Source organism: Dendropsophus ebraccatus, chromosome 10, assembly GCF_027789765.1.
Source record: "Dendropsophus ebraccatus isolate aDenEbr1 chromosome 10, aDenEbr1.pat, whole genome shotgun sequence".
NCBI classification, from domain to species: domain Eukaryota; kingdom Metazoa; phylum Chordata; class Amphibia; order Anura; family Hylidae; genus Dendropsophus; species Dendropsophus ebraccatus.
The window spans coordinates 45,718,924-45,744,548 of record NC_091463.1 but is presented as its reverse complement, the minus strand read 5'-3'; the positions used below and the strand labels follow the sequence as shown (position 1 = coordinate 45,744,548).

General features: G+C 43.5%; 1 protein-coding gene across 1 annotated transcript in view; it reads right to left on the bottom strand.

Annotated features, from left to right (window-relative positions):
• Positions 1 to 25,625, bottom strand: part of GABRA3 (gamma-aminobutyric acid type A receptor subunit alpha3) — a 54,122-nt gene that overhangs the window by 3,030 nt on the left and 25,467 nt on the right. The window contains exons 2-8 of the mRNA XM_069985492.1: positions 21,173 to 21,294; positions 17,729 to 17,796; positions 12,301 to 12,521; positions 5,660 to 5,742; positions 3,669 to 3,812; positions 1,687 to 1,839; positions 865 to 1,076 (exon numbers count right to left, since the gene is read on the bottom strand). Coding sequence (XP_069841593.1) covers positions 865 to 1,076; positions 1,687 to 1,839; positions 3,669 to 3,812; positions 5,660 to 5,742; positions 12,301 to 12,521; positions 17,729 to 17,796; positions 21,173 to 21,294 — 1,003 coding nt within the window. The remainder of the gene's footprint in view (positions 1 to 864; positions 1,077 to 1,686; positions 1,840 to 3,668; positions 3,813 to 5,659; positions 5,743 to 12,300; positions 12,522 to 17,728; positions 17,797 to 21,172; positions 21,295 to 25,625) is intronic.

Here is a 25,625-nt window from a genome sequence, read left to right as displayed (position 1 = left end):
TACTGGCCGAGATGATCTGGGCAGAGACCGGTCGTTCCATGTCCCGGCCGGGTCACGGAACGGCTGGTCTCTACGTTGTGTGAACATAGCCTCAACCATGAAGGAACAATATTATTATATTTGACTAGTCTGGACTGTTCCACACACTACAATACCACATATGTTTAATATTATTATTATTTATTTTCACATATTTACATTTGTAAAATGGGAAAGGGGGTATTATTTCAACTTTTATTGGAGGACAGTGTTTCAAAATATTTTAATATAAACATTTTTTTACACCTTTTAAAGCGTAACTGTTATTTAAATGTCACTTTTCAGAAATCCATAAGTATAAATAGTACAAGTGATTTTATAAAACTCTACAATAGGTTTTATTAAGCAAAAGTGTTACCTTTTGTACTAGTTCCCAGACTAGCATTGACCTTTCCGACCTGTGAATCCAGGGTTTTATGTGCCCAGACAGTCTGCAAACTGTACATCTGCTTGTCTCCTCTTCCTGCTCACTCATCACCCTCAGCTTTTTGAGTACAGAAAGAGGCTTTTTTTGCCTAATAAAACCTATTACACAGTTTCTTAAAATCGCTTTTACTATTGATTTCTGCAAAAATATTTTTAAATGAGAGTTACACTTTAAGTCTTAGATTGCTTATACTGGTCAATGTTATGCTTCGCAGTAAGATTGGCTCTCTCAGAATTGTTTCAAGGGCGAGAAAAATCGGTCCCCTGACCCACCAGTGATGCAGCCTTCATCTGTCTAGCCGCTCTTAGACTTGCTTAAGGCAGCTGAAGGCTGCCAGGTAGGGAGACAGCTACATTACATACAGTAATCTCTAAATCCTTATACTTATGTTTACTCACCTTAAATGCATGACCCTCCTGGGCCCTTTTGCCATCCCAGGCCCATCCTCTTTTAGTGAAGTAATTGACTGTCGCAAATTCAATAAGAGCCGAGAAAACGAAAGCATAGCACACTGCCATAAACCAATCCATTGCAGTGGCATATGCAACCTTGGGAAGAGAGTTCCGTGCACTAATACTTAACGTTGTCATTGTTAACACAGTGGTGACACCTAAAGAAAAGAAAAGCAATCAGACAGACAATATGAAATGATGTGGAAAACATCTGAAATATATTACAAGATCAAATAAAAAAGGAATCTGTCAGATGTTTTTACATAGTTTGACTAATCACAGTGCCAGATGGGGACTTAAAGCACCTTCACAGCACCTTTACAGTGTAACACCTTTAGACCATGGCTACATTGAAACTTTTTACTACAAGAATGAATTTAACTATTGAGTGACAGCAGTGCTGTAAACGGGAATGTGCATGTAACTATCATGAACTGAATAAGCCGCATGATTGATTGCCCTGGGTAAGGCTATGTTCACACATGGAAGTTAATAAGTGATAATTATGGCCCTTGGTAAAAGAGAAAAGGGTTTGCTGTGACTCCTTAAAGTGGGTGGGGCATTATTCCGACTACTGGGGAAGAGGTAATTGCTGTACAATTTGAATGTAAAAGTTGTATATTTTTCCGCAGCTTTCATGCTATTTCCACATGGAAAACATGACACTAGAAAGCCCTGTGGAATTCCTACAAAAATACAAATAGTTTACCTAGGTACAATAGGTACAAAGGTACAATATAAAAGATTTGATGAATGTTTTTAACTCACCAAACACAGTCCTCGCTGGCACAGACTCTCTGTTCAGCCAGAATGACACTTGGGACAGAATTACTGTCATAATACAGGGAAGGTACGTCTGGATGACAAAGTATCCAATCTTACGCTTTAGGTGGAAGTGTGTGGTCATAACAATGTATTCACCTAAGAGGTAAGCAAGTAAAAACAGCTAAGTTACATACAATACACAATAAATGTTATGTCAAACAAAATAAAGTAACAGATGTTGGTGGTCAAACTAACATGGCATTACTGCATGAATCTTCTGTCTCTTCTTTACCTTAATATATTTTTTAAAATTCAGATATTATGACATTATTGAGACATTTAACATATAATAAAAATAATGATAATAATAAAATAGAATTTTATATAGATTATAAATTTAAGGCTATGTTCACACTACGGATGAGACCGGCCGTTCCGTGACTCCGGCCGGGTCACGGAACGGCCAGTCTCAGCCCGGATCAGCCCGGTACTTAAGTACCGGCCGGATGATCTTTCCTCCGTGGAGCTCTGATGCGGTCGCATCAGCACGCGCCCGCATCAGAGCTAATGGACCTGTCAGTTTTTTGCGGCGCCGCATGGGAACCGGCCGGAGTGTATACGATGTGTGAACATAGCCTTAGGCTGTAAACGCAATCTTTTTATTCCTTCTCAGACCCTCATATGGGTGTGTCCAGGGGTGTAGTAGCTAAAAGGCAAAAGCAGGGCACTTCCCCCAGGGTCGTGTAGGAAAGGATGTGTAGGAAGGCACCAGTGTAGCGCATGCTTTCTCCATCTGCTGCCTGGTATTCCTCTCTGAAACATTTATGGCATGGATGCTGGAATCACCTCTGCACCCACACATATCTGAAAAGGTATATATAACTCCCATGCACATTAAGAGCAGATGCATAAACAGAGTAGCACCATAAGCTACGGAACATTATTTTTGTATGTATTAGGCCATATGGGTACTTTAAAGGGGGCCCATGCTCGGGACCCAATCTATGATCAAGAATGAAAAACTTCTCAGTTTAAGCAGCTCCAATTTTGCGTAACACAAGTGTTCTTGTATTACAAAGCAGTCATATATCTAAATAGTGGTTATTCATCCAAACCTTTCCTGTCTAAGACTTCCCCCTGTAAAATCCAGTGTTTACAGGGAATGCCAGAAGTAAAGGCTGCAATTTGATAAGACAATCCCCTTAAATTATTTGTTTACTTGTTCATTTCATCCTGAAAATGATGTGCAAGATGTTCATTGCATAGCTTCTGTTAAGGCTTACTTGTCTGTTCATGAGAGGTATTAGGCTTATAAACCAGCACAGCCGCAACAGGTTATTCTCCTAAAGTTTTCTGTTCATTTAGTTATAGTCTAAAGAATGGCCACTGAATGGTGGTAAAGTTCTCTAGATTTAAGGCATTTTATGGTATCTTATACAGTATATCAGGGTATTATTGCAGTATAATGGTTGGCCACTAGGTGGTGGTAAAGATCTTCTTTAGATTTAGTGCACTATTATTGTTGTTATTATTATAAATTTTTAAATCACCCTTGATTCCAGAGCACTAGTTTATGTTATCCTATATATAAGTGTATAATTTCAGTATTATTATTAGTATAATTAAAAAAAATATTTTACATAATACCCTTAGTATCAAAAGCGAATCAAGAAGAGCGCAGGTTACAAGAGTTTAAGTAGAAGAAATGCCTTCTAAGAGATGTGATCTCCACTTCACATCATCTGTATCCTTCCCTATACATGCATTTTGACCATAACATCTATCTTTGTTTTTAGTATGTCTATATTTTGTATAGCTATTGTTTGCCAAAGCAGGATGTGATTCTAGCAGCTGTCTATATTCAAGTATAATCTCACAAAGTATTTATACAGTAATAAAAAAAGCCAACAAAAAAAGCTAACATATACATTAACATGGTAGCTTACAACTCTGCAATTACATCCAATGCATTTGTCACTGCATACCTGTGCTTGAACGGATTGTTTCAGTTCCCACTACTAAACCTAACAGATCGTATTGATTGAGTCTAGAGCCATCTGGAGCCACAGCAACAGATTTGTCAGAGCCATTGGTCCATGCATAAACTACTTCAGTACTGGGATAAGCATCTGCAGGAGTAGAGAGAAAAGATGATCATCTAAATTATAAGGCAAATCTTAATAAAGTACATGCAAAACAACTATTTTAAGGGTTTGTTCACATGTGGGGGCTGGGTTCACACTATGTATATTTGAGGCTGTATTTGGTCCTCATGTCAGGTCCTCATAGCAACCAAAACCAGGAGTGGATTGAAAACACAGAAAGGATCTGTTCACACAATGTTGAAATTGAGTGGATGGCCGCCATATAACAGTAAATAACGGCCATTATTTCAATACCACAGCCGTTGTTTTAAAATAACAGCAAATATTTGCCATTAAATGATGGCCATCCACTCAATTACAACATTATGTGAACAGAGCCTTTCTGTGTTTTCAATCCACTCCTGGTTTTGGTTGCTATACAGCCTCACAAATACAGCCTCAAATATACATAGTGTGAACCCAGCCATAGGATCTGCAGCAGATTTGATATCAATATAACTAAATAACTAAACACAGCATCAAATCTGCTGCAGATCTACTGCAGATCCTGTACATGTGAACGCAAGGAGTTTTCAGTTTGTAAGAGATTGTATGAGGCATATGCTTGTGCTACCTGGAAGAGCAGCTGCTCTGTACAACAATTCTCAAAACGCACTGCTTTCCCTCAGCTCTTTGTCACAGCCCTCCCACTCTGCCCATTCCCCTACCACAACATTTCTGCCAGATCACCAGCCAAAGCTGTTGCAAAACATCTAGTTTCATGGTAGACCACTGCATAGTCATTGAGGTTGCAGCATCTACTGCATTCACTCCCTGTTGCTCTTTTTGTAGCATCATTCATTATATAGCAGTATAATTTAAAGACAGCACACTTTGCCTAAATGTCTCAATAAAGATATATATGTATCAATAAACCACGGCATAAGCTGGCACACTGCGGCACAGCCGCCCTTTGGGGTCAGCTACACACACAGAGGTCAGAGAGTAAGTCTTTCTAAGGGGGTGCTATACTGATGCAGTCACATATACATATTCTGTAAAAGACAGTTAATGAATAGGGGCACTCACCCTTGTTGATTACAAGATTTTATTTAAAGTGTCACTGTTGTTTCAAAAAACTTTGCACATGTCAGAGAGACATGTCAAATGTTTTCATCGGTCCGGGTCTGAGTGTTCAAACCCTGACTGATCAGAAGAGAGAGAGACGGGAGAAGTTCACGCTCAGCGTGGTCCCCTTTTGGCTCTGTGTCACACGATGATTAACACGAGCGGGGGTCGTTCTCGCAATTGCTACCAAAGTAATATTTTCTCACGTTGCTTCTGATCTTTCCCCCAACTAGCCTCTCTAGTAATATATTTAGAGGTTTTGATCATGTCCCCCCTTTCTCTTCTTTCCTAAACCTAAAAATCATTGGCTGCTGGCCGACGTGTAATAGTGCTGCTTGGCCAACGGCTGATGACTGTGTAGAAAAAAATCTATATACATACATTCCTGGAAAAACTCCCCGGTGTCATCCTTTCTTCTGCCCGCAGCCACTGCTGGTACTTCTAAGCCAATCTCTGAAGTGACAGGCTGCTCAGCCAATCACTTCAGAGACAGGACAACCACGGCCAGTGATTGGCTGAGCGGCCTATCACTTTAGAGACCAATTGTGAGAAGAACACAGGGGATCGCAGACAGGTATGTATAAGGTTTTTTACATTACACGTTAAGCAGGGGCTGCACAGACATCACTGACGATGTCCATGCAGCAAGGACTGCTGTCTAATAGGTTCAGTAAGCAGGCCCAATCTACCAGATCAGTGGTTGTGTACGTCTAACACGCCTCTTACCGTTGCAGTAGCAAAAGTACAAATATGAAAATACTTACAGCTTCCAAATTTTAGTGGACAGGCGTGAACATCCATGGGGAAATCTTCAAGGTGCATTGTGCATTCAGCATGAATTGTAAGTCTGGAATAAAGAATAAGTGAAATATTTCTTTATATTTTATAATTCTAATAATCATGTTTCAAATTATTATACTTTTAGGCTATGTTCACACTATGTATATTTCCGGCCATAGTTTTTACGCGGCTGGAAATGTGCGGCTGAAACTACGGCCGTGGGAAAAAATAGACATGCGGCTGAAAACATACGGTCATTTACTTGGAAATCTGGTTCAACTAAAAATAACAAATAAAATCTTTAGAAAGTGATGCAAACACCTCTGGGAAAGCAGCGAAACTGTTTACATGAATCGCTATTACCGGGGTTTGCGATCCTCTGCAGTAATGCCGATGCCTCTCATGGTTAATATATTTAATTAATAAAACACATTTTCGTTGTAATAAAGTCCCTTTCGTTGTCCAATAATTAAATTTAAACGAATCCATTATTTTGCAATTAAATATACTGTTAAAATAAATATATATATAAATAAATGTATATTTATATATATATTTATTTTTTGACAGTATATTTAATTGCACAATGATGGATTTGTTTAAATTTAATTATTGAACAACGTGTTTTATTAATTAAATATTAATAAGTACAGGAAGCTCCATTAAGCCGTTAATTCATATTTCCGGTAAATAGAGCATTCTGTACTAATCAACACTTTACTTTAATTGAAACATCAAATGTTTCTTCTAATTATGTTATCACAATAGCATTATTAGAAGAAACATTTTGAATTATATGTGCGCTCAGCTGATTGGCTGATCGGCTCAGCGCACATATAAAGAGCCGGTCCGCAGCACAGTGACTTCATTGTGCTGCGGACCAGCGAAGAGGACACATCGGGACATCGGATGGTGAGTATAAAGCTCTCCCCACCCCCTCCCCAGCACTGCACCCATCCCAGTAAGGAAGGGGGGTCACTTAACCCCTTCCTTGCTGGGATGGGTGCAGTCTGACATCAGTCTGGCCCCCAAGGGGTTAAGGGGGATGCAATGCATTCTTCCTTAACCCCTTGGGGGCCAGACTGTAAGCAGCGATCTGTAAAGATGCTGCATACTGTAAGGTGCACAACACCGCTCACAATGATGGGTGTTGTGCTCCTGTTTGTGTGTTTTTTGTGTGTTTCTCCCTTTTTGTTTTTCAGATATCGGTATCCAGTGGATTACGTCGGATTCGGTGGACTACGACGATGACCAGCGGTTGTTTGGTGTTTTTTTTAATAAAATGGTCAATGAGGGGTGTGGGGGTGTTTTTATTTGAATAAAAAAAAAATTTTCACTTGTGTCTTGTCTTTATTTCTTTACTTTATAGACTTAGTAGTGGAAGCCGTGTAATAGACGGAATCCATTACTAAGTCGGGGCCTAGTGTTAGCCGGTATAAAATGGCTAACACTAACCCCCCATTATTACCCCAGTACCCAATGCCACCATGGGTACTGGGAAGAGCCGGGTGACAGTGGTCCCGGAGCGTCAAAATTGGCGCTCCTGGATCGGGCGGCAGCAGGCTGGTAAGATTTAGGCTGGGGAGGGCCTAAACCAATGGCTCTTCCCACCCTGGTGTTACCAGGCTGCTGTTGCTTGGTTTTTAACCCGGCTGGTTATAAAAATAGGGGGGACCCTATGCGTTTTTTTTAAATAAATAAATAATTAAAAAAAACGCATAGGGTCCCCCCTATTTTTATAACCAGCCGGGTTAAAAACCAAGCAACAGCAGCCTGGTAACACCAGGGTGGGAAGAGCCATTGGTTTAGGCCCTCCCCAGCCTAAATCTTACCAGCCTGCTGCTGCCCCAGTCCAGGAGCGCCAATTTTGATGCTCCGGGACCACTGGCACCCGGCTCTTCCCAGTACCCCTGGTGGCATTGGGTACTGGGGTAATAATGGGGGGTTAGTGTTAGCCATTTTATACCGGCTAACACTAGGCCGCGACTTAGTAATGGATTCCGTCTATTAGACGGCTTCCACTACTAAGTCTATAAAGTAAAGAAATAAAGACAAGACACAAGTGAAAATTTTTTTTTTATTCAAATAAAAACACCCCCACACCCCTCATTGACCATTTTATTAAAAAAAAACACCAAACAACCGCTGGTCATCGTCGTAGTCCATGGAATCTGACGTAATCCACAGGATACCGATATCTGAAAAACAAAAAGGGAGAAACACACAAAAAACACACAAACAGGAGCACAACACCCATCATTGTGAGCGGTGTTGTGCACCTTACAGTATGCAGCATCTTTACAGATCGCTGCTTACAGTCTGGCCGCCAAGGGGTTAAGGGATAATGCATTGCATCCCCCTTAACCCCTTGGGGGCCAGACTGATGTCAGACTGCACCCATCCCAGCAAGGAAGGGGTTAAGTGACCCCCCTTCCTTACTGGGATGGGTGCAGTGCTGGGGAGGGGGTGGGGAGAGCTTTATACTCACCATCCGATGTCCCGATGTGTCCTCTTCTCTGGTCCGCAGCACAATGAAGTCACTGTGCTGCGGACCGGCTCTTTATATGTGCGCTGAGCCGATCAGCCAATCAGCTGAGCGCACATATAATTCAAAATGTTTCTTCTAATAATGCTATTGTGATAACATAATTAGAAGAAACATTTGATGTTTTAATTAAAGTAAAGTGTTGATTAGTACAGATTGCTCTATTTACTGGGAATATGAATTAACGGCTTAATGGAGCTTCCTGTACTAATTAATATTTAACTAATAAAACACATTTTTGTTGTAATAAAATCAGTTTCGTTGTTCAATAATTTAATTTAAACGAATCCATCATTGTGCAATTAAATATACTGTCAAAAAATTAATATATATATATATATATAAATATACATTTATTTATATATATATTTATTTTAACAGTATATTTAATTGCACAATGATGGATTCGTTAGAATTAAATTATTGAACAACGAAAGGGACTTTATTACAAAGAAAATGTGTTTTATTCATTTAATATATTAACTATTAGAGGCATCGGCATTCGGCATTATTGGCGGCTATTTTTTAAGTACTCCTTACGGACCGCCTGTCAATCCACGGCCGTGAATTTGCACAGTTCCGGCCGCAATATCGTATATCGTATATTTTCCAGCGTACGCATGAACCGGAAAAATACGCCCGATTATTTACAGCCCGCAATACAGCCACACAGATACATAGTGTGAACATACCCTGAGGTTATGTTCTCACTACAGAATTAAGTGCGGGATTTCAAACAGAGTTTGCACCACGGACTCTGCTGGAAGTTCTGTCTGTTCCATTGATTCAATGCATTTCTCGAGCTCAATCTGCCGTACACCCAAAGACTTGACACGTCAATTCTTTGGGCGGATCAAGCATTGAACTTGAGAAATAACACTGAGTCAATGGGACAGGTGGAACTTCAAGTGGAGTCTGTGGGGCTACCTCAGCTTGAAATTCCACACATAATTCTATACTGAGAACATACCCTAACGGTGCCTTCACATGTACTGGATCTGCAGCAGATTTCATGCAGAGAGTTTGCAGACGGATTCTGGTAGTGTGAAGTGAATGGGGCACATATCCGCAGCCGAATTTTCATTCCGCTGCCAGTATGTGACCCGGCCCCTTTAACCCCCCGCATTCCTCCGCTCGCAGCCCCCGGCCCGGAGCATACATTACCTGCACTGATTGGCTGATAGGGAGCGAGGGGAGCCTCATACACAGCTGGGGCGCCGAGCAGGTAATGTATGCTCTGGGCCGGGGGCTGTGAGCGGAGGGATGCAGGGGGTTAAAGGGGCAGGGTTACATATATTACGAATATTCATTCCGCTGCGGATATGTAACCCCATAGACCTTCACAGTACATGGATCTCCAGCGGATTTTGGTGCAAACTCGCAGAGTGAAATCCGTTGCTGATGCGGTACGTGTAAAGTCTGAAAAATCGCAAAACATTTGTTATTACTCACACTTGGTCATTGAATGGGCAGAGCTTGACATGGAAGCTATCAACTCTGGCTGGGATGAGGAGGCAGTTCCACATGATCCACCACCATCATACTGGGAGTCAACATGTGACATGGATGCTCAAGTAAGTGACTGAAGTCTAGCATTCCCAGTGAGGCCATCAAGCTTGCCTGATCCCCCTCCAAGTACCCTTAGGCAGAAGTTCATTTACAGACACCGCTGCTGACTCAGGGAGAGCCCCACTTTGAGCCAGAACACTGTCCAAAAGACCCGATACCCCCTCCTGTGGCTGTACCTACTCCCTCCAGTCCATCTCAGAGCTATAGGCACTGGTTTAGGGAAAAAAAAGAGCAGTAATGGGCATTGTAAAAAAAAGTCTGGAACAGCCAAACTCGGGAGAACATTGTCCCTAACAGAGACAAGCAATCAACCAGGAATTCGATAAAATTAGAGGATATGGCATAATCGGCACTTTTTTGTAAGTTGGCACTCTGTCAAGACGGACTACCTCCAGGACTATTTATGTAATCTTGTACCCAACCCCGTGAGGGTCCCCCTGGTGGGGGCTACTTGGCTGGTAGGCTGCTGCAATCACTCTGCACAGAGTTCCTCTTCTCTCACAACCAAACCCCCAGACCTTCAGCACAGAAGATTGCACTGTTGTGCCCTGAAAAGGGCAGTTAGTTAATTTTTTATGACCTATATCTCCCTGCCTGCAGCTGCAACTTCTCCCTATACTAACCAGCAGCAAAATGGCGGTGGAACATGTGAACGCCACTATTATACAGCTGGGTCACGTGTCCCGCCGACCAATCGCAGCAATGCACCTGCAGGGCAATGCTAACACAGTAAACTTTGCTGATTGGCTGCTGAGGTGTTGAGATATCCTAGAGTGCGTGTGCCACTGCTGTTTCTAGCACACCTGTAGGTCGGTACTATTGTCTGGTATGCTCAAGGATGAAGGTCCTGTGTTCTGCACTCCCCCACTAGATGTCTCACTTTGCCTTATGCACTTAGCACAGCTGAAGGGAAGGGTTAACTGTGAACATGTTTATTCCATTGTCTATGCCACTGTATGTGGTTAAAGGGGTTATCCAGCGCTACAAAAACATGGCCACTTTTGCCCCACTCTTCTCTCCAGTTCAGGTGTGGTTTGCAATTAAGCTCCATTTACTTCAATGGAACTAAATTTCAAATTCCACCCAATCTGGATACAAGAGTGGTGCAAAAGTGGCCATGTTTTTGTAGCACTGCATAACCCCTTTAAACTGAGAACTAATCCCTAAGCTGGCTATCTCACACTTATCTCTCCTCTGTTCTCTAAGCTATTGTAAGCTACTATTCAGCATCTTCTAGAAGATCCCTGCCCAATCAGGTAACCCCTTGGGGTATTAGATCCGATGTAAAAAGTTTGGGCCAGTTCTAACAGTGTGTTTCTAGAGAGAGTACCAAAAATAGTGTTCCTGCTACAGTGTATTCCATGGCTTGGCCTGGAGGCCAGGATCCATTGTGAGGACTATATGAGAAACTTTACTTCTTTTACAAGTACTTTCACCTCGTAACATTGTGAAGCTGCAGTAGGACGGGAAATGGGAACCCTATCCACACTGGGTGGCTATCCTTCTTCTATCTTGATAACTAGACAGGAGAAAACATTAGTAGCTAGGTAAGCGCAACTAAAGCAGAAAAACATACTGCCGACTTCTGGGTTCTCTTAGGAGTCTTCCCGACAGCTAGCTCTACCCACTATGTCACTTGATTGGGTGTTGCTCTGTGCCCACCAACAGCATTAGGCAGATGTTCATACCCATGGGCGTAGGTACTTCTTCACTAAAGCCACCACAGCTGCAGGCAGTCCTCCGTAATCCACGCTATTCAAGTTAAGACTGTTCCAAGTAACAGTTAAGTATTCAGAGACTCTATGTCCAAGTATTAGTCACCAGCGAGAAGCTGTGATTTCTATATTCCACCAGTGAGAGGCTTTGATCTATCAAGTATATCCAAGAGTATATTCAAAAGTATATTTTCGAGTGTATTTGAAGTATATCTCCAGTACCCAGCTCACAAAGGGATCTCAGTCAGCTCAAGTATTATCTACTATATTGCAACTATACTGAAAGAGAGAGACTGTTATAACCTGTACCCCTAGTTAATCTAACTGCTGGACTCCCCACACAACACCTGCACTACACCAACCTATTAACAGGCGTGTGTCGGTACATCCAGGGGTGGGTGCATACCACACCTGGCACCTGTGAAAAGTGCTTAAGCAGTAAACCAACATCTTGCCACCAGTCAGGATCATGACACCGACTTCAGGCATGAACTCAAACTTGGCAGTTTGGGTCTGCTCATCAATACAATGGACCTCGACTATTACTCTTCTATGTACCTCTCGCCTTTATTGTTTTCTTTGTCCTGTAATTGTACTACCTATGGAATGTGATGATCCCTGCTTTATTATGCTTTGTAGAAACCATAATAAAATTTTGTTTAAAACAAAGGGATTTGTGTTATACTTCCCCCCCCCCAACACACACTTTAAATTTTTCTGTTTTATGTAGATTTTAAATTAACAACCATGATGCAAACAAAAAAAGCAGCTTTATAGTACACACAAAACATATTACCTCATGGTGTAAAGAAGGGTCCCATTGTAAGTAAGCCTCAGCAGCTTGTTGGGTGTGGTCATGTTGTGTGCCACAGATTTCTTTCCATTATGGAAGAAGGTGTCTGGAGTCCAAATTTTGCTTGCCAACAGGTTATTCAAGGGTAGAGTTTTTATTGGTCCATCAAATTTCAATCGCTCATCCAGCCAACTCTGTCTGAAGAATACATCTATTGTGTACTCCTAATAAAGAAATATATTAAGAAATGCAGAAAAACAAAATAATATAATTCTTTAGATTTTATTTTCAGTATAATAATTAGTATTAAACGTGTTAGTTTTTTCCTTTTCATATATTTTTAGGTATTGGTGCTCTTTCTGTCGCTCTATAATTCACTAGTTTAACTATAAAATTTAATGTTATAATTTTGTCTGCCTGATAAGCCCCTCAGGCATGCAATAGTTGTATGTCTCTAGCACATCCCAATACATTTCCAGTCCATTTTTAGAGGGGTTTTACACACACATTGCATTGTCAGTTGGGTTTTATTATTTATTTATTTATTTTTAAACCAAATCCTGCCACTCAGCACTTCTGTGTAATACACAGCATTCAGACCTTACCAGAATTAGCCATAGCACCAGTGCACAGCAGAAACCAGGAGGGGTGAGCATTACTAACCTGTGAACCTCCTGTTGGCAGTATATGATGGGAGTTGTAGTTCTGCAGTCTGTGGTTATCCAGACTACGGAACTACATCTCACATCATGTCCTGCCGACTGTCCATGATTGGAGTTGTAGTTCTACAGCCTGTGACTTACTAGGTGTTGCAGAACTACAGCCCCCATCATGTTGCTGTTCATAATGTAAGTTCATGCTGAAAGTTCATGATGTGAGTTGTAGTTTTTTAACCTGTTGCTCTCCTGTGTGTTTATTCTGCCCTTGACAGCATATGATTCGGGGGAGCATGCAGAAACTTTACACCAGGGCCCACAAGCCTTTAGCTACACCACTGTATACTGGTATATTTGGTACTGTGCTACGCTATTGTGGTATGTATGGTGACAATATTTTTCTCCTTTTTTTCTATTTGTCCCCTTTTCAATGTACAAATCTTGCACATGCACCACTGCTAGTGAGGCGGCAGAGGCACACTGTCGCAAGCAAGCTCATCACTCTAGGGTCCAGCGTCAGGGGGTCTGTCACATCATTGCATTATCCCTCCTCTACCAAACTTAGCAATAGAACAATGAGGTCAGTTATGCATTCACTGTATCCAGTCTTATCTGTACAACTGCCAGATTGTCACTCCACAGCACATACTGTATCTATTACTCCGCAAGCAGTGGCTTTACACAACTTTATCCAATGATTACAACCAGGCTCGGACTGGGTCACCGGGGGGCCGGGGAAATCCCCGGTGGGCCCCGAGCTGGAGTGGGCCCCCTGCTCCTAGGGGGGCCGGGGGCCGCACCTCCCTTTTTAACTGGAAGCGATCGCAACGATCGCTTCCAGTTAAATGTAAGCAGTGTTCTGATTGACAGGGCGGGAAGCCTATGGCTTCCCGCCCTGTCAATCCCTCTTGTGACCGCAGAGATTTGCTTGCGATCACAAGAGTATCGCAAGCTCCGTTGCGAAGTCCCGGCAGCGCCATCACTGACCTTGTGTGCGCCACGGCAGCTAGGACTTCCGGTTCATGGAGCGCATACCGGAAGTCCCAACCACCGCGGCGCACACTGAGGTCAGTGATGGCGCTGCCGGGACTTCGCAACGGAGCTGCAGATCTGTCAGGAGAAGAGGAGGCCAGCGACCGACGGAGGAGTGTGTGGTTAGGTGAGTTGTCTTGTGTTTTTTTTCTTTTTATCAGGGGGGGCTATATACAGGGGGAGGACAACATAAGGGGGGCTATATACAGGGGGAGGACAATATAAGGGGGGCCTATATACAGGGGGAGGACAATATAAGGGGGGCTATATACAGGGGGAGGACAATATAAGGGGGGCCTATATACAGGGGGAGGACAACATAGGGGGGCCTATATACAGGGGGAGGACAACATAGGGGGGGCCTATATACAGGGGGAGGACAACATAAGGGGGGCTGTATACAGGGGGAGGACAACATAAGGGGGGCTATATACAGGGAGAGGACAACAAAGGGGGGCTATATACAGGGGGAGGACAACATAGGGGGGCCTATATACAGGGGGAGGACAACATAGGGGGGGGCCTATATACAGGGGGAGGACAACATAAGGGGGGCTGTATACAGGGGGAGGACAACATAAGGGGGGCTATATACAGGGAGAGGACAACATAGGGGGGCTATATACAGGGGGAGGACAACATAGGGGGGCTATATACAGGGGGAGGACAACATAGGGGGGCTATATACAGGGGGAGGACAACATGGGGGGGCTATATAGAGGGAGAGGACAATATAAGGGGGGCTGTATACAGGGGGAGGACAACATAAGGGGGGCTATATACAGGGGGAGGACAACATAAGGGGGGCTGTATACAGGGGAAGGACAACATAAGGAGGGCTGTATACAGGGGGAGGACAACATAGGGGGGCTATATACGGGGGAGGACAACATAGGGGGGCTATATACAGGGGAGGACAACATAAGGGGGCTGTATACAGGGGGAGGACAATATAAACGGGGCCGTATACAGGGGGAGGACAATATAAGGGGGGCTATATACAGGGGGAGGACAATATAAGGGGGGTATATACAGGGGGAGGACGACATAAGGGGCTATATACAGGGGGAGGACAACATAAGGGGGGCTGTATACAGGGGAAGGAAAACATAAGGGGGGCTGTATACAGGGGGAGGACAACATAAGGGGGGCTATATACAGGGGGAGGACAACATAAGGGGGGCTATATACAGGGGGAGGACAACATAGGGGGGCTATATACAGTGGGAGGACAACATAAGGGGGCTGTATACAGGGGGAGGACAATATAAAGGGGGTATATACAGGGGGAGGACGACATAAGGGGCTATATACAGGGGGAGGACAACATAAAGGGGGCTATATACAGGGGGAGGACAACATAAGGGGGGCTATATACAGGGGGAGGACAACATAAGGGGGGCTGTATACAGGGGAAGGAAAACATAAGGGGGGCTATATACAGGGGGAGGACAATATAAGGGGGGCTATATACAAGGGGAGGACAACATAGGGGGGCTATATACAGGGGGAGGACAACATAAGGGGGGCTATATACAGGGGGAGGACAATATAAGGGGGGCTATATACAGGGGGAGGACAACATAAGAGGGGCTAAATACAGGGGGAGGACAACATAAGGGGCTGTATACAGGGGAAGGACAATATAAGGGGGCTGTATACAGGGGGAGGACAACATAAGGGGGCTGTATACAGGGGGAGGACAACATAAGGGGGGTATATACAGGGAAGGACAACATAAGGGGCTGTATACAGGGATGGACAACATAAGGGGCTATATACAGGGGGAGGACAACATAAGGGGGGCTGTATACAGGGGAAGGACAACATAAGGGGGCTATATACAGGGGAAGGACAACATAAGGGGGCTATATACAGGGGAAGGACAACATAAGGGGCTATATACAGGGGAAGGACAACATAAGGGGGCTATATACAGGGGAAGGAAAACATAAGGGGGCTATATATGGGGAAATGGACAACACAAGGGGGCTATATGGGGGAATAGACAACATAAGGGGCTATATAGGGGGTAGGGATGGACAACATAAGGGGGCTATCTATATGGGGATAACACGGGCCAGTTATAAGGGTGACAGCACAGGGAGCCATCTATAAGGGACACTGGATGGGGGCAATTTATAAGGAGGACAACACTGAGGAGGCATCTATAAAGGGCACTACACAGAGGGGGACAACAATGGGGGGCATCTATAAGGGTAACTATACTGGGTGCGGTGTGTATACAATAGGGCATGCACATAGGGGGGCATCTACTTTAGTGGACTACACAGAGGGGTCATCTATAAGGGGACTACACAGAGGGGGCCATATACTATAGGGCAGGAATAGGGAACCTTGGCTCTCCAGCTGTTGCACAACTACAGCTTTAGCTTTGGCAGTCCAGGCATGATGGAAGTTGCCATTTTGCAACAGCTGGAGAGCCGAGGTTCCCTACCCCTGATATAGGGAATGCACAGAGGTTGTCATCTACTGTAAGGGGATTACACAGAGGAGGATCTCTACTATAGTACAGGCACACAGGGCCATCTACATGGAGGACTGAACAAGGGGCCATCTACAAGGTGTCTACACATTAAATATATATATATATATATATATATATATATATATACACACACACACACACACACTACAAATAGTCAGGGCTAACCACTGAGAGAAGGTGTAAAGGGGCCAATACAGATGTGCAGTGTGTAGAGAGATGAGGATGGTGACAGAGTGAGGAGCCTAATATATTTCTCTGGCAGATTCCGTGGATTCGTGGCTCGGAGAAGTTCTCATAACGGCCCAGGGCAGATGGAAAAGAAGATGAAAAGGGAAGATCTCTGATCAGAGAAGACGTCTTCTGTGAGTCACTAAATCTATGTGCACTGTAATGTATATGGTGTAGAGCTGGGGCTACCTCTATATGACTCTATGAGGGTATATTGATCTTTGTTCAGAGGATTTTATTCAGTACCAGCGGTGGTGTTAGTCAGTATGTGGCGGTGTTAGTCAGTATGTGGTGGTATTATTTGTTACTTGTAATCTGGTGCGGTGTTCATTGGTCTTAGTATACCAGATTTGGTTAGTAACAATATGGTAGTAATGGTTGTGGTCACCGGCCAATAATTGGTAACAAGTGCTCCTAGGAAGTCTATTCAGCCGATGATCGGCCCATGTAAAAGTGCCAGAGATCTGCTGACATGAAAGCAAATGCCCCATAGTCGGCTGATTTGATCTTTTGTGTGGCTAAGGGCCCTTTTACACAGAAAGATTATCTGACAGATTATCAGCCAAAGATTTGAAGCCAAGGCCAGGACTGGATTTGAAAAGAGGAGAAATCTCAGGCTTTCCTGTATGACCTGATCTCTGTTTATAGTCTGTTCCTGGTTTTGGCTTCAAATCTTTGGCAGATAATCTGTCAGATAATCTTTCTGTGTAAAAGGGCCCTTAGATCATTGCTGTCGGCTGCACATCACCTGCCCTGCTGATAAGCAATCATTTGCAGCCCTATGCTGCCCCATATCACGCCGTGTTATATACCCTTATTAATGTTACCATAGATAAGTATGGTGGCAGAAGGGTGGGCCCCAAGAATGATTTCCCCTGGTGGGCCCAAGGCACTCCAGTCCGACACTGATTACAACTGTGTTTAGTCACGTAGGGCTTGCATGTATTGTACCCAAAGGGATGTTAGGTGGGGTAGTCTGAGCAGCTGAGGTAAGTAGATTACTTACCATATCTGTGTCAGAAACTGGGCCAAAACTGGTGACATATATTTCTGTCTTAACTTCTGTCACTGAATCTAAAAGTAAGATACAAAAAAAAATAATTTAATAATTAGAACAATTTGCACAAAAACAAAACATTATAGTTACCCTTAAAGAATTAGGCAAGGCTCACACTTAGATACACACTGCACACTTAGTGCAGTACAGTATGTTTTGAGTATTCACTGGCTTACTGGTAGAAATGAATGACGACATATACCGCACCAGGTTCATTGCCTTCAAAGACCGGAATGTACCAGTTCAATAAATTAGAATTTCATCCCCAAAAATTTTTTTTTAAGTAATTCAACTCAAAATGTGAAACCCATATATTATACACATTCATTACACACAGAGTGATCAATTTAAAGGCACTTTCTTTCAATGCTGAAGTTAGTATCTCAGAAAGTTAAAATTTTATATTTTATGTCATATTTTATAACAAAGTTAAAAAAAAAAGTAATACAGAAATGTTGGCCTAATGAAAAGTATGTGTAGTATATGTACTTACAGTATTCCTAAACCCTGTTTTTGTGCTGCTAAAGGCGTCTATATAAAGGATGGCACTGTACTAAAGTCTAAAGGGTATTCTGTGTGATGTAGTCATTATACTATATTTTTCTGTGTTTCTCAAAAGTTTCTATTTAGTGACAGCAAGCATATGCCAAAGTAATGTAATGGGTTACTGTAGTTCTGGGTTGCTGCAAGTACGAGTCTGCCATATGCTTGTTGGATCCGGTCTGTCTGGGATCCTCCCCTCTCTCGGCCAAGTGGCCAAACTACTGCCTAGCAGTCGTAGCCACATCCAGGGACCCGGCAACCAGGTCTGCCTGTGTGTTGTCCCCTGATTAGCCGTTCAGGACAATTATTCTGACACTAGCTAACCAGGGGAGAATGGTGTGCATACAGAGGCCTGGCCCACACCCATCCACATGGGGCCTGGCCCCTCATCTCATCTCAGTGGCACAGTGGGAGCTATGTTTTTCATTCTTTCTGCAGTGCTGTTACACAGTCCTCCCCCCACGTAGGCAGGAATGTAGGAGCCAGGGGGTAAGGCAGGAAAGGCAGCTGCCCTGGGCACAAGGCTGAGGGGGCACCAAGCTCCCCTGATACACAACAACCCTGTCAGTTTAAAAGCTACTAACATAAATACTGTTTATGCAGATTGCAGGGCCACAATGAGGGTATTAAGGCACAGTGTCAGGGTCCACCCTCTCTTCTCCTCCTCTCAGTAATGTAGTTTGTGTGAAGGAAGTGAGGATGTAGACTGCAGAAGAAGCTGATGCTAAACTGGCAGGACACAGAGCACAGGAGAGGTGGCCCTGTAGCTGCTGCCTATACAGCAAACCACAGGTACCAAGAGTCGATACTGCGATACTGCGATGCTGCGATACTGATTACCATTAAAGCCTATGGCCAAAGAGGCCATAAGACAGTCATGTGCATGTTTTTGGGGCAACTAGGTGACAACCAATATACAACTTTCATAAGGGTTTGTGATTTAGCATGTCTAAGACTACTAAGTAGCAGATTTGTCATAAAGTGCATAATTAATGTGTGACAGAGGCTGTAAAATCATCAGTAACTCTAATGGGAGTATCTGTTTCCTCTGTGGAGAGCTTGTGTGGAACAGTCCATACGTGCTCTGCTGGCTGAGATGGTGACCCCCTGAGAGCACAAACAAACGTAATTTCAAGTGGGTCACCATGAGATCACATGACCCAATTAAAGAAAGGATACCAGAAATTGTCCGCTTGAAACAGCTGATTGCATTTTTGGTGACTAGCTGCAAATGAATTGTCAGGACGGGGCAGGTAGGGACACGGCACGACAGTGAGCCCTGAAACTGAACCCACCAACTGTCCCTTCCTACTTGCCTCACACGGCCCTAGGCAACCACAAGACAGACAGACAAACACAATATCGGATAGTAAACTAGCAAGGGTCAAAACCAGACGGGCAGTGCAGTAAAAAAACAAGTATCATTTGGATAGTCTAAAGTCAAAGCCAGAGGTCAGGTAAAAAACAAGCAAGCAAAGGGAGTTAGGACGGGAAACACAGGAATAGACAGGGGGAGCTGGGACCAGGGTCTTAACCTAATAGCCAGCTCTGAGAGACTCCTACAGCTTAGTTTTATGGTAACCAAGAGCCCGGTCCGGATCCTCATTGGACCGGCGCTTTGATCTTCCAGGTTCCAGACAGCCAGAGGAACAAGTCAGTCAAGAAGCCTGCTCAGCTGCAGTAATCAGGTTCTTGCAAAGCTCTGGTTAACTCCTGCATTCCCGGATGCAGAGAAGCAATCGGGTGTGTCACATAAATGCAAAAACAAGTCCCAGTTCACACCAGGTTACTGCACGATCCTGACATGAATAGAAAGAAAAACTACCTTAAAACAGGAATGCTTCCATATTGCTGTGTTTTATAAATTAGAACACAATCCTTTTATGCATAAGACTAGGTGCACACATGTCTGCGAGGACATCTGTATAATCTCCTGATCCTGGGGTAAGTAGGTGTCATTTTTTTCACTTTCACTTACAGATTAGAAGAGTCCTGTTACATGGTTCTGTAACATGTTAACTTATTTCACCTCCAGAAGTGCAGTACAATATTTTAATGCACCAAGATGAGACTGGCACATATGTGGCTCAGCATGGTGGCTCAGTGGTTAGCACTGTAGCCTTGCAGCGCTGGAGTCCTGGGTTCAAATACGACCAAGGACAACATCTGCAAAAAAATTGTTCTCTCCGCGTTTGCGTGGGTTTCCTCCGGGTACTCCGGTTTCCTCCCACACCTAAAAAACATACAGATAGGTGAAGCGCTGCGGAATCTGTGTGCGCTATACAAATAATGATAAAAAAAAAAACAAAAAACAGGGGGTTGTAGTTTGGGGATAGTAACTGGGGTTGGATGTTAAGTGCCAGCAGGGGCATCAACAAAGGTTTAGCATTGGTCAAGATTAGAGATGAGTGAACCGGTTTCGAGTCGATACGAACCCGAACGTTCGGTATTTGATTAGCGGGGGCTGCTGAACTTGGATAAAGCTCTAAGGTTGTCTGGAAAACATGGATACAGCCAATGACTATATCCATAATTTCCACATAGCCTTACGGCTTTATCCAACTTCAGCAGCCACCGCTAATCAAATGCTGAAAGTTCGGGATCGGATCGACTCAAGCATGCTCGAGGTTCGCTCATCTCTAGACAAGATATTTAGATACAGGGCAAAGAAGGGGCAAAAGAATGCCTAGTTACTGCTCTGGGGTATGCCACTGTCCAAGCATATATTGGTGAACTGTTTCAAACTCTCTTTTTGAATGATACCACCAATTTTAGTGAGAAACAACACTTATTTTACAGATCACACCTGCATAATTTAGAGCTGCCATCAATAATCAATAATGTCCTTACCGCCTAGTCCTGGCCTTAACCTGTTGTCATATCCATCAAGAAGTCTGTCCAGGATCCTGGTAAATAGGGTGATATTGTCCTTGCTGTCATCAACAACTTCAGGAGCATGTTTAGGTGACAACCTGTGCAAGAAACCATAGTATGACAGTCACAGACTTTCCATAAAACTGTGTAATTACGTGACACCATATTCATTTTAGTAGTTTATTTTTAATAGAGGTTGATGTAATTTTGTTGAGAAAAGTCAAGGTATCAGAGTTATAAACGAATATCACTGTTTATTGCAAATCTATATTAAAAAAAGTAAGAGATCAACATTTCGGCCATATCTGACTTTGGTCAGAAATGCATTTAACTAACAGACACCTCCTTCAAACCTCAGGAATGTACAATGTACATGTCAGTTTTCTGCATCCGCTATTCATTGAATAGCGGCCACAGAGAACCTGTCAGTTCACACAATGGAGCGTGCAGCTCCAATCGCACGCTCCATTGTGTGCTGCGGGGAATTCAGATGCGGGCTCACATAGGTGTCTTACGCCATGTGAACATGGCCTTAAAGTGCAATAGTGCTGATGACTAGAATGCCTTGTTACTCCCCTCCTATCTCTATAGAGAGAGGCAGCTGCTTGTGACACTGTCCTCACCAGCCCACACAGCCTCAGCCTGCCCCGCTCTCTAGCTGCTTCTGTGCCTTAAGGCTGCACCCCGCTGCCAATCATTCTGGAGCAGGCAGGGCAGCAGACAGAAGATACAGAAGCGGCTAAATAAAATAAATGGATAAAATAAACATGACATAACTAAATGATATAGAATCGAGTTATATAACCACTGGTACATTTAGATATGACAGCGGTGATGTGATAAAAAAGCCAGATGGTGGCACTCCAGGCTCAAACACATCCAAAGAAAGCTAATAGGAGATCAGATCCCACACAGGTTAAACTTTTACATGACCTGTCATTAAACAGAATTAAATCAGGAGGCTCACCTGACTGGTTGGGGATCCATTTGCATATAATGGGTGTAGGGGCATTATCTCAGGAGGGGGAGGGGGTGGCTACTACCATAAAAAGCTGACCTTAGGCGAGTCTCCTAATTTACTTCTGTTCCTAGTAACAGATCCTCTAGAAGTTTTTTTTTTTTTTTTTAAAAAGAACTTGCACATACTGTAGGTAAAGGAAAGTACATTTTTTTTAAATTACCACATACGCTTGATTAAAAGGTCCTATACAACTAGCAGGTGGTAAAACATTTGGGCACATTTCTTTTAGGGGAAATATCAGTAGGTTAGACGAATCTAACTTGCTGATAGCCCCCTATTGTGCACACGGTACTGAGGATGTCCTCAGATATCCTCGGCACCATTCCTGTGCAGTTTTAATGTAGTCCTGTCTCTGGTAAGGCTGATTGGAAAACCGCCCTGCCCCCAGAGTGCCGATCCACCTTGCCCACGTCTGGCCCACTCCACTGATCATTAGAATGAGTGGATTGTCGCTGGGGAAGTGCTCCAAACAGCCTTACCAGACACTGGACTACATTAAAACTGCATAGGAAGATTGCCGAGGATGAAGGTAAGAGACATGCCTTTATACTCAGCACCCAATAGGAGATATCAGCAGGTTATTTTTGTCTAACTTGCAAATAGTTCCCCTTTAAGCTTATCTATGTCACACACAAGAAAGCCAAATGATATTGCAATCAATGCATGTCAAAAACAGGGCCAACCAAAGGTTGACTAATAAACCTAATAAAAACAAGTACTAAAACACAAGACCCTTCCTATCAACTAAGGTTAAGGAGCCTGAGAGTGCCCAGGAAGGTTTGTAAGGCAAAATGTCAGGATAACAGATGTTGATTAAAGGGAACATCCATAATGAGTTCTTTCACATTCTATAAGAGCAAAGACAAGCCCTAGGTAAATAATATTGTCAGGTAACAGTATCAGTGTGGCAGATGTTAGCTATTACAGTCATTCACCAGGTCTGTGTAACTGTTGGCTGGCCTTCAGCAAGGGCAGAGTAGCTTGAGGGGGCCAGGACACACTTTTTTTTGCATTTGCTTTCTTTTGTAGTTTGGAGTCACTTAAGTGGCTGGGATCTTTGGAAGTGGTTAGTATACACTTTTACTTTCTTGTAGAGTAGGGAAAATAAGTATTTGCTACAAAGGCAATTTTATACAATGGCAACAATGACAGGCAGAAAAACGTGACTAGTTATAGCCCAGATGACTAGTTCCCACCTCTCTCCCTGCAGCACGCAACTCAATAAAACAACATTTTCTCTTATATTCCATAACGGAGGATGGCACACCAAGTACGATAAGACAATGCTTAGCAATTCTATTAGGAGTTGCTAACAGCGTTATATGCATTATACTACTGACTGGTTCCCTTTAATAATCAGTTGAACCTAAAAAAGAAGTGTGTGACCCCAAGTGTATGGTGGAGCACAATGTGTGTAAGATGAAAAGCCAGCTAGGGGTTATGCTTGTTTACACATAAGAAGAGCTAGTTCAACCCACTGTGGTGGATTGCTGGAACTTGGAAGAAACGTACACATCCTATATGGGTGAGATTTGCTCTAGATCAGACATGTCAAACTCTGGCCCGTGACATTATTCTTGGCCCGCCAGGTAATTCAGCGTTTGAATTACATCTGGCTCGCCATGCCATTTTTTAGCCTGTGGCCTTTGAGTATATGAGCAGTGTCACAATGCTAGTGGCGCAGTTACATCATCACACACGTCCTGCACTGGCTGCCTCCCGTGGCCTCTGGGGCCACAGAAAAGGGTGAGTCCAGGCTAATGGATCAACCTGTCACCCCTGGATATGGCCCCCCAAACCCACCCTACCCCTGGATACGGCCCCCCCATACTTCCATGAGAAGATGAGTGGGCGGCTGTATCTCCATGGGGGGACCACCATCAGGAGCGGAACTGACAGGATGGGGTAAGTATAAGGGGCTGTATCCAGGGGTAGGGTGGGTTAGGGGGGCCATCCACGGGTGACAGGTTCCCTTTAACAACTGTTTTAGGGGCTGGCTACTATATAAGAGTATATTTGGGAGGGCTGGCTACTATATGAGACTATGGGGGAGGGCTGGCTACTATATGAGACTATGGGGAGGGCTGGCTACTATATGAGACTACTGGGAAGGGCTGGCTACTATATGAGACTATGGGGGAGGGCTGGCTACTACATGAGACTTTGGGGAGGGCTGGCTACTATATGAGACTATGGGGGAAGGCTGGCTACTATATGAGACTATTAAGGAGGGCTGGCTACTATATGAGACTTTGGGGAGGGCTGGCTACTATATGAGACTATGGGGAGAGCTGGCTACTATATGAGACTTTGGGAAGGGCTGGCTACTATATGAGACTATGGGGAGGGCTGGCTACTATATGAGACTATTTGGGGAGGGCTGGCTACTATATTAGACTATGGGGGAGGGCTGGCTACCATAAGAGACTATGGGGGAGGGCTGGCTACTATATGAGACTTTGGGGGAGGGCTGGCTACTATATGAGACTATGGGGGGGGGGGGCTGGCTACTATATGAGACTTTGGGGGAGGGCTGGCTACTATATGAGACTATTTGGGAGGGCTGGCTACTAAATGAGACTATTGGGGAGGGCTGGCTAATATGTGGGGCAATTTTGGTTGGGTTGGCTACTACATGGGGCAATATTGGGGGGGGGGGGGTTAATCATATTTTGGGGTTTTAATCAAATATTGGGGGGTTTGGGGGTTTGATTATATCATAGCAATTTATCATGTCATTTATCACACTGCACGCTGCTCTGACAATGCCAGGACCGCGGCATTTGTGCTTATCAAGTTTGGCCCGCGACTTTGTCCAATTTTTTCATTTTGGCCCACTGTATATTTGAGTTTGACACCCCTGTTCTAGATGTTTAAAGTCACTATTATATGCTCTCCTTTTTTTATTAGTTAAACCCACTGTTGGAATTCACAGGAGCTTGAGGGAACTTAAAGATACTATTGACAGTTGAAAGGTGCTGTGGAGGCCTAAAAGTTAATTATTACTGAATTAAATGCTTTACCTCGTGGCCTAGTTTAACTCATTGTTGTTAACTACAGGAACTTTGAAGGATCTTAAATTAATTCTTTGAGATTGAAAATTGCTCTGGAGGCTTAAAGATAATCATTCATGAATTAGGCTGGGTTCACACTTTGTTCTTGCAATTCGTTTTCTTCATCCTTTTTTTTTGCAGAAAACGGATAAAAATATGGATTTGTGTACATCCGTTTTTTACCTGTTTTTCCATTGACTTCCATTATAAAAAAAGGATCAAAACGCATCTGTTTTTTTAGCATACACAAAAATGTGGTCAATGTGGTTGTATATGCTAAAAAAAAAAGATGCATTTTGATCTTTTTTGTTATAATGGAAGTAAATGGAAAAAGGGATCAAAAACGGTGCACACA